At 40.7% G+C, this 13,341-nt stretch overlaps 1 protein-coding gene across 3 annotated transcripts in view; it reads right to left on the bottom strand.

Moving 5' to 3' along the window:
* Positions 1-6,667, bottom strand: part of COMMD1 (copper metabolism domain containing 1) — a 210,302-nt gene extending 203,635 nt beyond the window's left edge. Inside the window, exon 1 of one of the 3 annotated variants that reach the window (XR_004288107.1) lies at positions 6,443-6,667. Coding sequence is in view for 1 of the 3 variants with exons in the window: in XM_032353657.1 (XP_032209548.1) it covers positions 6,443-6,619 (177 nt within the window). In the remaining 2 variants the exon portion in view is untranslated. The remainder of the gene's footprint in view (positions 1-6,442) is intronic. The other 2 variants (XM_032353657.1, XM_032353658.1) reach the window with 2 other exon arrangements.
* Positions 6,668-13,341: the final 6,674 nt, after the last annotated feature.

Below are 13,341 nucleotides of genomic sequence, written 5' to 3'. Positions count from 1 at the left end.
TCATCCATTTTGAGTCTATTTTTGTGTGTGGTGTAAGGAAATGGTCCAATTTCTTATATTTCTTTTTTTAAAACTTATTTATTTAGGGGCGCCTGGGTGGCTCAGTGGGTTAAGCCGCTCCCTTCGGCTCGGGTCATGATCTCAGGGTCCTGGGATCGAGTCCTGCGTCGGGCTCTCTGCTCAGCAGGGAGCCTGCTTCCCTCTCTCTCTCTCTCTGCCTGCCTCTCCATCTACTTGTGATCTCTCTCTGTCAAATAAATAAATAAAATCTTAAAAAAAAAAAGATTTATTTATTTGGGGGGAGTAAGGAGCAGAGGGAGAGGGAGATAGAGAATCTCAAGCAGACTACCCACTGAGTGTGGAGCCCAACAGGGGCACAATCCCACAATCCTGAGATCATGACCTGAGCTGAAACCAAGAGGTGGATGTTCATCTGACTGAGCCACCCAGGTGCCCCTAAACATTATTATGTTATTGGTAAGTTATTTTCTTATGTAAGTTTAAACCAGTTTTCATGTTGATAGTTTTTACTTGGTTCTCAGGCTTACAACATTACATTGTGTATTACCTTATATTATGTTGATAAACACATAAACTTCACATATTCAATATGAAAAAAAATTCAAATTGTCTTATGAAAAACATACACTGAGTACCACAGAAACATTAAAGCTTATTTCTAATTTACCACAAAACTCATGAACATAAAGAATAAGCAGCAAAATTCCTCAGAGGATAAAACACCAAATAATCCCTATTTCTAGCTTTCAGATTTTTATCAAGTAACTTCTAAATTATAAAAATAATTTATATATTATATTGTTTCCAAATATTAAACCTGAGTTTAAAAACAGATGTTTGAGACAGGAATCAGCACATTTTTTTTCTGTAAAGGTTCAGACAGAAAATGTGTTAGATTTTGGGGTGCCTGGGTGGCTCGTCAATTAAGCATCTGCCTTCGGCTCAGGTCATGATCCCAGGGCCCTGGAATCAAGCCCCACATCAGGCTCCCTGCTCATCAGGGGAGTCTGCTTCTCTCCCTCTCTCTGCCTCTGCCCCTGCTTGTGCGCACACTCTCCCTAATAAATAAAATAAAAACTTAATTTAAAAAATTTAATATAAAACCTCAGTGAGGGAACACAAAATTATCACCAAAAAAGGGGCAGTAGTGAATACAGACATAGGCCAGTGGTGAATCAGAAGGTTAAGTACAAAAGGTGATGTAGTTTCAGTTAAGTAATATCTTTCTCTAGAATTCCAGTAAACTAGGATAAGCATCATCCCTTGCAAGGTTAACAGCAGAGGCAAGAAATAAAGAATTTACAAATGAATATCTAGAATAAGTTGAAATTATAAACCAAAAGATGGGTTAAAATGGCAGAGTATTTATATATGAGGTCATCTCCCTAACAAAACACATCACTCCCAATTTACTGGTTTCACTGCCCCTCAGGAGCTATGAAAAACAGAACTGGAGCAAACAAATGGCCAGCTTCATGTATCTATAAACTGATGAAAGGTGTGCCCTCTTGTGAGCAATAGGTAAGCCTAGAGAGGATCCATGTCCCAGCCAAGTAGGATAGGAAAACTTCCAAGCGGAAACAGAGACTAGTACAAATGCCACAATCAGTACAATACATCTGCCCACCTTCACAATGTGAAGGTCAGAGGGAAAGACTGCAGCTCGGGATATCTGAAACACAGCCAATAAATGAATGCAATAAGGAACCTAACACGTATATCCTATTCCCTGCCGGGAGTTAAACATCCTTTCCTCCTACTCCTGTTGTTCTTCTTACTTTCACTGTCTTCACAGAACTTGATTCTCTACAGATGACTGAAAGGTGTGGCCACCAAACGACATAAGGTACTACTCCACTTTTATCCTCAGTTTGTTTCCCTTTGCTCAGACTCCTTCATTTTTTTATTTTCTTCTCTGCTCTTCTAGCCTGCATGTTGAATTCAAGATAGCTGTGACTCCACAAAGACAAAAGAAAAAAATGTTTTTAATTCTGCTGTTATCTACATGTAAAAATGTATACCCTGCTCACCTTATACTCATAAGGACGGCTCGTATCAAAACAAAACCAGAAAATATCAAGTGTTGGCAAGGGTGTAAAGAAATCAAAACTTTTTTTTTTTAAGACTTCATTTAGGGCGCCTGGGTGGCTCAGTGGGTTAAGCCGCTGCCTTCGGCTCAGGTCATGATCTCAGGGTCCTGGGATCGAGGCCCGCATCGGGCTCTCTGCTCAGCAGGGAGCCTGCTTCCCTCTCTCTCTCTCTGCCTGCCTCTCCATCTACTTGTGATTTCTCTCTGTCAAATAAATAAATAAAATCTTTAAAAAAAAAAAAAAAAGACTTCATTTATTTATTTTCACACAGAGATCACAAGTAGGCAGAGAGGCAGGTGGAGTGAGAGGAGGAAGCAGGCTCCCTGCTGGGCAGAGAGACCTGATGCGTGGCTCGATCCCAGGAACTTGGGATCATTACCCGAGCCGAAGGCAGAGGCTTTAACCCACTGAGCCACCCAGGTGCCCCAAGAAATCAGAACTCTTATGCACTGTTGGTGGAAATGTAAAATGGTACAGCCACTGTGGGAAACAGCTGGCAGTTCTCAAAAAATTACAAATAGAATTACCATATGACCCAGCAATCCCACCTCTGGATATTTACCCCAAAGAACTGAAAGCAGAATCGCAAAGAGGTAACTGCAACCCTGTGTTCACAGCAGCATCATTCACAACTAAAACATGGTAGCAACACAAGTATCCAATGACATGAATGCATAAAGCAAGTGTAGGATATACATACAATGGAATATTATTCAACCTTTAAAAGGAAGGAAATTCTGGGGCGCCTGGGTGGCTCAGTGGGTTAAGCCGCTGCCTTCGGCTCAGGTCATGATCTCAGGGTCCTGGGATCGAGTCCCGCATCGGGGTCTCTGCTCGGCAGGGAGCCTGCTTCCCTCTCTCTCTCTCTGCCTGCCTCTCCGACTACTTGTGATTTCTCTCTGTCAAATAAATAAATACAATCTTTAAAAAAAAAAAAAAAAAAAGGAAGGAAATTCTGATATATGCAACATAAACATTGATGACATTATGCTAAGCAAAGCAAGTCAGCCACACACACACACAAAACCAAATACTTCATGATTCCACTTACATGAGATACTTAAAAGTAGTCAAAATCATAGAAACAGTAGAATGGCGGTTATGGGGAGTTAGTGTTTAATGGGTACAGAATTCCAGTTTCACAGGATGAAAAGAGTTATAGATATGGATGGTGGTAATGGATGCACAATATCATAAAAATATTTAATACCATTGAACTGTACACTTCAAAATGGTTATGATAAAAAAAATTCTCTCTTTTTAAAGATTTATTCATCTATTTTAGAGAGGGCATGCGCAGGGGGAGAGGGGTTGAAGGAGGCAAGGACAGAGAGTCCCAAGCAGACTCCCCACTGACCGGGGAGCCTAACATGGGGCTCCATCCCACAACCCTGAGATCACGACCCCAGCTGAAACCCAGAGATGGCCACTTAACAGATTATGCTACTCAGGTGCCCCCAACGATAAATTTTGTTATTAAGTATTTTGCCGCCAAAAAAAAAAAAAATGTGTGCCCTGCTAGAAAGCAGGAATTATGGTTAGCAGAAATAAAGAAATAAAGGTTGCTTCATTTTTTTCTTGGCTCCTCCACCAATACATATTGGAAACCACCATGTTATTGTCAAATTGAAAATATTTACTATTTCCTGAACCTGCTCCATTGGACTAGTTACCATTTTCCTGCCTTACTCCTATTTTCTTAACCTAGAATGCCCTACATGGTTGCCCCTCATTTCAGTCTAAAATATTCTACACTTTCTTCAAGAGCAGCAAAAATGGCATTTCCAAGAACCTGCCCAAAAGAGCTATTGCCTCTTTCTGTCCACAGTAGCTTTTTCAGATCTCTATTTCCAAATACTACAGCAACTTTGTATCATGATTGCTTGTGTGTGTTCTCTTACTGCAGAAGAACATGCTCAAAGACTTATATATAAAAATTCTGTTTGGGGCGCCTGGGTGGCTCAGTGGATTAGGCCGCTGCCTTTGGCTCAGTTCATGATCTCGGGGTCCTGGGATCGAGTCCTGCATCGGGCTCTCTGCTCAGCAGGGAGCCTGCTTCCTCCTCTCTCTCTCTGCCTACCTCTCTGCCTACTTGTGATCTCTGTCAAATAAATAAATGAAATCTTTAAAAAAAAAATCCTGTTTGCTTTTTATGCTTTTTCAAAAATTAGAGAGATGTTTGTAACTCAGTGTTGCTTAAAAGGTAAGTGAAGATTGTAACTAGATGTCATCTAGAACCCATAGTTTCAGCCCTAGGTCAAAAAACCAAAGGTTTTTTCCCCTTGGTATCTCAATTGGCTATACAGAGGCTGTTCTGCAAAGCACAGGCAAATAAATCTTCTGTTCTACTCCCAGCACCAACTGAGCCATGCCAGCTCTTCAACTACTTCAAAATTACTTCAGCTCTTCAGAATTACTCAGAAAACTGAAGTATTCCATCCTCAGAAGACTGAAAGCAGAAAGAGCAATACTTGGATACTATTCCTCAATATATTCAAAAGTAAGTAAGAGAGTGCTTCCAGGCAATGTCTTCTCTGGGTAGCCTGCAATTCTTACCTCACTACCAAACAAAATAATCATACTGTCCACCAAAAGAGCAGTAGCCCTCAGTGTTTGGAGTTCCTAAGATACTGCCTACACACGTGCTGTTCTTACTTCTTGGCCTACAGTCCCTCATCCTCATCCCCCTTACAGGCTTAGCAAACACCTCAAAAACCCAGGTAAGAAGTCAAATTCTCTAAGAAACCTTTTCTGACCACTTGGAGATTTGATAGAAACAAAAGGCATTCATTAGTCTTTATGGTATCAATTAAAATTAGAATAGTGCGGCCTGACTGGCTTAATCGGTAGAGCACGCAACTCTTGATCTTGAGTTTGTGAGATCAAGCCCCATACTGGGTATATAGAGATTTCTTTAAAATCTTTAAAACAGGGGTGCCTGGGTGGCTCAGTGGGTTAAGCCTCTGCCTTCAGCTCAGGTCATAATCTCAGTCCTGGGATAGAGCCCCCAACAGGCTCTCTGCTCAGCCCGGAGCCTGCTTCCCCCTTTCTCTTCTCTGCCTGCCTCTCTGCCTACTTGTAATCTCTGTCAAATAAATAAATAAAATCTTTAAAAATAATTAAAATCTTTAAAATAAAATAAAATTACTCAGAATGTCTAGGATCACACCTGAGATAATACCTCTAATATTTCCATGAGACAGTCCATTTACTCTGTGAAATAACTGTTTTGCCTTCCCCCCCCAGATTCAAATCCTATAAGCAAAAGCAGTTTAAAAAAAAAAAAGAATGCCTCTTAAAGTCTAAGCAGTTTCAAAACAAATAGCAGATGCAAAAAAAAAACAGATGAAATTTCAACACCATCTTTAACCAAAGTGTGATTTTAGACTAACTAGACTTAGATGCCCTGAGCCTGTTTCCTATTCTTTAAAATGGGTATCCACCTAGTACAGTTCCTCACAGAAGGCCCACAAAACTCGAAAATCATTTTTATTGTCTATCTCTAGAGTATACTTCAGCACTGTATTCATTCAGGTGACTAGCTCTCAGTCTGAAACTGTGTTGTTCAATGGCCACAGGTAACTACTGGTCACTTGAAATCTGGCTAGTACAAAATGACATGTACTTTAAGTGTAAAATGTATACATTTCAAAGACTCGGCGAAAAAAATACCTTATTAACATTTTGTACGTCGATTACATGAAAAGAGATAATACTTTGGATCCACTGGGTTAAATGTAATAAAATTAATTTCATCTGCTTCTTTTTAACTTTTTTAATGTGGCTTTTAGGAAATTTTAAATTAGATGTTTAGCTCTCATTACATGTTTACTGGACAGGCTGACTTATACTTTGACTTCAAGCTAGTAAATGCGCTCTTTTAACCATACCATGCACTACTTTACACGGGTTCACTCCGGCGAACCCTCCCACCCGCTATCCCAGCATGCAGTGGCTCACTTTAACTTCCACAACCTCGGAAAGCTAGACTTAACAGCTCTTTAATTTTAATTTTAATCTAGAGCGCACAGATTCGCCAAAACAACTCGAAATTGCTGCCCACACAACAACAGAGAAAAAAATGGAGAAAAAGCCCGCAGTCCTGCCTGTTCCTGTCTGCTCCAGGGCACGGAGCTTGAGCAGAAAGGGATCACCCTTAAGAATGTGACAGGCGGCGACGGAGCGAGCGCCCCGCATCTGAAGAATATAATATAGAGCCCACGAAGTGGAGGTGTAAGAAGGAAAGCCTTCTCAGCTTCTGGGGTGCCCAATCTGAGAGCGGAGGGGAAGGGGTTGGGCTCAGCGGCCGCAGCTGCGGGGAGGACGGATACCTTAAGAATCCCCCTCATCTTCGCCAGAAAGGGGCGGAATTCCTCGAGTGACACCTCGGGATAGAGCTGGCTCCGCAGCAGCTCCTCCGTGATGCCTTGGTGCCCATAGAAAGCTTCCTGGGCCAGGCCGTTCAGCAACCCACTCAGAGATTTGGAGCTCTCGAACTCGCCCGCCATGGTCAGCAGCAGCCCCGCCCCGCAACAGCTGAGCGAGGGCCCCACTACGGCACCCGGGATGGGCCGAAATGGCTTGGGCAAAGGCGCTCGGGACAAATGGCGGCCAAGTTCCACCAGAGGTCGGTATCGGCAGCTATCAGCTTTGCTCGTCAAAACTCATCTCCTTAGGTTGCCACCAGGGAGCCATCCATTCAGTTCAGAAGAATCACTTTACTTACTGATTCCCTTCCTCACTACAGGGTCTGCTAAAAGGAAAGGTCTACCTGTTGGAGATCACTTGAGATGGGGAACTATCCACAAAATCTTAAAAAAAAAAGAGATGGGAAACTATCCAATGAAGGTGGCAGTTTAACTTTGGAACCGTTGCACCTCATTCCAGGCCTTACCAATCCGCTAACTGAATAGGATCATTCATATCGATCTATCACTCGTATCTAATCTCTGCCTAATCATTACCTGACCACCTTTTGTCCCAGAAAATTTAACTATCCCCAGATAACATAATGTGTTTGCTAGGATTGTTACTTGCCTTTTTACAATTATGGGTACTCTCTTTCTGGATAAATCGGTGTGGCTCTGATCCAATGCTCCTTTCTATAATAAAGATTTTGCTAACACTATCTTTACAATCCTGAAATGAAATGCACAGGTTATGTAACTTTCTACCCATATGATTTCAAAAAATCAATATGTTATTCGCTCATAAAAAGGAATGAGGTACTGATACATACTACAACATGGATGAATCTTAAAAACATGCTAAGTGAAAGAAGACAGACATAAAAGGTGAGATAAGGTAAGATCCTATTTACATGAAATGTTCAGAAAAGACAAATCCATAGGGACAGAAAGATTTCATGGTTGCCAGGGACCTAGAGGAAGGGGGAATGGATTTCTTCCAGGGGTAACAAACATGTTCTAGAATTAGATATTGATATGGTTACACAATTTTGTAAATATGCTAAACCCACCGAATTATACACTTTAAAAGCTGAATTTCACAGTATGTTAATTATATTTCAATTTAAAAGTCAACATAATGACCTAATTATAATTTAGAATAAAAACAAAAGGAAATTAATTTAAACATACATGTTTCAATGTGTAAGTGTTGGGGCATAACTATAGTAGGTGACTAGGAGACATATGGGATAGCCAAATCCCTGCAGCTTTATGTTGAACCTTCTGTGACAAATACAAATTGATACAGGTATGCTGCTGTATTGGTGATTCCAGAGAGAAAGAGAGAGCAGCTGCTACTGGTAACTTGATCTTCTGTAATGTGAACAAAGGTTGGTAGTTGTTCAGAACAAAAACATTCTTTCCTCACTTTACCCAGTAACTGTAAACCAGGAATGTTCTGTGTATATTAAAACCATGTTAAGAACATAAAAACAATGGTGTAACTGAGTTCCATTTCAGACTCAGACAATAATAAACATGTAGGTTTTTCACCTAAGTGAATATCCCCCGCGCATAGCAGGATGTCTTATTCACCCGGCCCTGTCCAGCCTAGGCCATCCCTCCCTTTCCGTTTTCAGGACAACTGACACCCCCTTTCAAGGCATAGTGCCACCTTGTTGCAGTGTTGAGAATCACTGATCTAGAGGATCTAATGTTTATCCAGTGTTTGACTGAAATCAAGAGGCATTCTTTATAATAGAAAAGATGTATCTCTTTCCCTAGAGGAATTAATTTTCTAAAAGGCAAATTCAGAGATGCTTTCACAGCTCCAAGAAAAGCAAACCTAGAGATAAATTATACATTGTGTTAAGTATGCCTACAGGAATTGCAGAAAATGGTCAGCATAAGGGGGGAAAGGGTTATGAGTGGAAACAGCACGGCCCGCGTGAGCCTACAGCAAGTTCCAAGCACATAACTTTCAAATTACCTACCAGAAAGTACCATTTATTTCTATTTCTATGGAAGTACCATGTATTTCTATTTCTATGAAACCTTCCTAACAGTCTGATATTATTCTATATAATCTTTACCACCTGATAGATGAGAAATATTAGCTTATTTTCACTTGTATTTCTTAAATTTGAGAAAGAATACTTTTTAATATATATTTATTGACTACTTGTATTTCCTCTCATTTTCTTGACAATTCTCTATAGAGTTTCTGTCACTTCAGTAGAGCTCTTACACACTAGGAATATTAATGATTCTCACCTATATTGAGATATTTTCCTAGGTTTAGATAGTTGGATCTGCCAACCTGCATAGAAGTCTGGAAGGTTATTCACCAACTTGCTATAAAGTATATCTCTGAATAATTGAGAATTGTTTTTGTTTGTTTGTTTCTGTTTTTAGAGAGGGAGAGAGGTCAGAGGGAGAGGGAGAAAGAATCCCAAGAGATTCCACGCCCAGCACAGATCTCACAACCCTGAGATCATGACCTGAGCAGAAACCAAGAGTCAGACACTTAAACTACTGAGCCACCCAGGCACCCCTAGAGTGGTTTTTATTTGCTTCTTTTGCTTACCTAATTTATCTAAATGTCTAGAGTGCACATGCAATACTACTGTAATAAAAGGTTATATAATGAAAAGATAAGTAGTATGTCCTAAAATCAAAATCCTTTTAATAAAAAGCTTTAAAGAACGTATGTGTTCGGGTACCTGGATGGCTCAGTGGGTTAAAACCTCTGCCTTTGGCTCAGGTCATGATCTCAGGGTCCTAGGATCAAGCCCTACATCAGGCTCCTGCTCAGCCGGGAGTCTGCTTCTCCCTCTCATTCTTCCTCTGTGCTTTCCCTCTCTCACTCTTTCTCTCTCAAATAAATATTTTTTTAAAAAAAGAACATATGTGTTCTACATGACTGAGAAAAGCCATATACCTTACATAGTGTTTCTTGAATGTTTTGATAACAGAACATGCTCTCAGAATCCAACAGATACCTCAGATACTTTCTCCCCAAAATATACACCAAATGTAGCCTACAATATCTAGGGGTTAATTTACCCCTCTGAAGTCTTTCTATAAACCTACTTTTCTACTGGCCCTAAGAACTCCCTCTCAGCGCTCTCATGTCTAATTAAAACTCACAAGAAACAGATGACTTAAAAACAATGGAAACTGAGGCACCTAGGTGGCTCAGTGCGTTAAGCCTCTGACTTTGGCTCGGATCACGATCTCAGGATCCTGGGATCAAGCTCTGCATCAGGCTCTCTGCTCAGCAGGGAACCTGCTTCCTCCCCTCCCGCTCTGTCTGCCTCTCTACCTACTTGTGATCTCTCTAATAAATAAATAAAATCTTAAAAAAAAAAACAACAATGTAAACTACTGTACATCACTACCACCATTTAACTCTTATCCTATTGTATGTAATACCTGGACATATCACTGCCTGCCTGAGCCTACAGCAAGTTCCAAAACACCAATGTGATCAATAAAAGAAAATCATCCTGTATCACCAGGAGCTGCCACTGCCAATGCAGCTATTAAGGTTGGTTAACAGCTGCATTGCTGGAATGCCTTTCAAACGAAAGTATTAAAGCACAACGTTTTATTTTATTAAATTTCAAAACACAACCTGTTTCACAGATAACCTGGGCACAGTCCCATTAAAAGGATTACCTAAGGCAAGGCAGCCGCAAAGAAAAGACCCGGAAGCCTTGGCTCAAATGGAAAATACAGGCACCTAATACAGCCTTCCAAGAAAATAGGTTTCCATTCTAAGTTCCATTAACCAACTGGTCACTTCTTTTAAACTCCTCCTTTTATGGCTCACAGGCTGTTTGATCCAGGGCCAGAAATAGGAGTTTTTGTAAGACTTTCCATTTCTGAAAATGTTAAAATAAGAAATATGGGCCAAAATAATGTGCAAACACAATGGCCCAAAGTTTTGCAATAAACTCTTCCTGCTCCCTGTCTCTACTCTACCTTTTCAAATTCTATTTTAATTACCATGTACTCCATTCAGCCAGCCACTCAGCAGCTATTAGTGGAGAGCTTTATGCCATTCTGCTAGGCTCCAGGGGATACAGAAATGAACAAAACAGTCTCTGTACTAAAATCTTACATTCTGGTAAAGGAAAATGATATGTAAATAAAGGGCAGCAGAATATGCTGCCCTAAAATGTGCCACTTTGGCATAAGGATTTTCTTTTTTTTTTTTTTTTTTTAACTAAAGGCAATGAGAAGCAGATACAAGAAAAGCTTCTGGCCCTCCTATTTACCTAAAAGCAGGACAAAAATTTTCAAGGGTCTCCTTCCTCTATCCACAGGAAAGAGAAGAGTTTATCCCAGGAGACAACTTTAGACCATTACCAATGAAGAAGGCATGGAAATAAAACTGCTGTGCCACAAATCTCTTGTTTACTGGGCTTTTCCTGGTCATCACCCCATAACTGACTGGTCTTCCTGAACTTTCTTTCTTTTCTGCTGAAAATGGCATATAAACTGGAGCTCTAAGCCATTGCTTTGAGTTACTCATTTTTCCCTGGGTACCTCACATGTATACATAAGATATACATGTTAATAAACTTCTGTTTTTCTCATTAATCTATCTTTTGTTATGGGGTCCCTGCCAAGAACTTATTAGATTCAAAATTATTTTTTCTTCCTTTACTTAAACAAATGACTAAAATACAAGGAACTAAGGGTTACTACTACTAAGTATTTAGAATTAACTATCAGATTTGGTAGAAGAAAGAAAAACTAACTCAAACTCAGCTTGTATAGGTCAGAGTAGCTTAATGGGGAAGAGTGTTGAAGGAGGTAATCAAGAGGACGTGACACTAGTTGACCCATGAACTGGAGCTGTGCAATCAGAGGCTCCTCATGCCTTCCCATCCCTGAAATGTACATTCTGTCCAGTTCTCACAGTGGGAGCTATTCCAAGAACATGGTACGTAGAGAGGTGTTGTTGAGATCATCTGGATGGTATATGTGACTGAGCTCATTTATAGCTTCTATATGAACTTTAAGATGATGGGTCCAGAGATCTACTCATCTTGCAAGCCACCCAAGAAAAGCCTCATAAGTAAATTTTCTCGCTTACCAAAACTACCTACTGGGGCGCCTAGGTGGCTCAATGGGTTAAGCCTCTGCCTTCGGCTCAGGGTCCTGGGATCGAGCCCTGCATTGGGCTCCCTGCTTGGCAGGAATCCTACTTCCTCCTCCCTCTCTGCCTACTTGTGATCTCTCTGTGTCAAATAAATAAAATCTTAAAAAAATTAAAAATTAAAAAAAATAAAACTACCTACTGCCATTTTTGAGTGGTATGCCTCTTTCTTTAGTCTTTCCTGCCCTCCATGTACAAGACCTGGTTTCAGATTTCATCCAGGAATCTCTGAGGTTGCAAACCAACAAGTAACCTGACATGTTGCAGGGGAAATAGCATGTTCCTATGTCTGGAGACATGAAAGAGTGGTATGTTGAGGTACACTGTGAACTCCATTGTTTAATGATGGCACAGGACATACCACACCAAATTACGGAACCTTGGCGTAGTGAGTATGTGACGAAACATGAGAAGCAAAACCTAAGAAATAACAGGTATGGGAAGAACTCCATGATCTCCCCCTTTTTCTTCTGAAGTAGATCAGAAGACTCTCATGTGAGAGTTGCTCTCCCTGTACCTGCATTATTATCTCCAAAGATGGAGGAGGCCAAGAGGAAACTGAACAAAAAGGCCTTGCTGAGTTTTCCCAGTTTACAACCCTCAGCTCTTTATCTTTTTGTCCTATCACATTTTTTTCTCACAACTTTCCACTGTTCATCAAATCTAACATGGTATAACCACTTCTTCAGGTCTTCTTCTCTTTATCAAGCCTCCCCTGTCACATAAAACTTATATTAAATAAATTTGTATGCTTTTCTCTTGTTGATCTGTATTTCGTTACAGAGCCCAGCCAAGAAGCTTGAAGCGCAGAAGGGAAAAGATTTTTTCCTCCCCTACTGTAGCATGAATAGAAGGAGGAGCCTAGAGTAATAAATCTGGAAAGATAAACAGAGTCTGTGTCATAAAGTGGAGAATTTACATGTAATGCTGGCTTTTATACTTAGTCATTGAGGAGTAACTGAACAGTTGTAAGCAGGGGAGTAAAAGATCAGATTTTCAGAGTTTCTTAAAAAAAGATTTATTTATTTAAGGGTTGCCTGGGTGGCTCAGTCAGTTAAGCATCTGCCTTTGTCTCAGGTCATGATCCCAGAGTCGTGGGCTCCCTGATCAGCAGAGGGCCTGCTTCTCCCCTCCTGCTCCCCTGCTTGTGCTCTCCTTGTCAAATAAATAAAATCTTTAAAAAAATAAAATAAAATAAAAGATGTATTTATTTATTTGAGAGTGCATGGGCATGCAAGCTCACAGAAGCTGGGGGAGAGGTAGAGGGAAACAATCTTCAAGCAGATTCCCCACCGAGCATGGAGAGCAACATGGGGGTCCATCCCAGGACCCAAGAGATAATGACCCATGAGATCATGACCTGAGCAGAAGGCTTAACCAACTGAGCCACCCAGGTGACCCATCAGATTTGCATTTTTAAGATTCTTCTGTGTGGTGGGTGGCACATACCTGCCTGATGAGTTGTGAAGGAACAAGGAAGGCCAAGGCTAGACTATCACTGAAAGCAAACAGGTGATGATGTGGGTTTGACTAACAAATCTCGCATCGGGCCCCCTACTCAATGGCAAGCCTGTTTCTCTCTTTGCCTGCCACCTCCCCTGCTTCTGCTTTCTCTCTCTCTGTGACAAATAAATAAAATCTTAAAAAAAAA

Source organism: Mustela erminea, chromosome 7 (genome assembly GCF_009829155.1).
Source record: "Mustela erminea isolate mMusErm1 chromosome 7, mMusErm1.Pri, whole genome shotgun sequence".
NCBI classification, from domain to species: Eukaryota; Metazoa; Chordata; class Mammalia; order Carnivora; family Mustelidae; genus Mustela; species Mustela erminea.
Note: the sequence above shows the minus strand (reverse complement) of the source record. Positions and strands in the feature narration are given on the sequence as shown.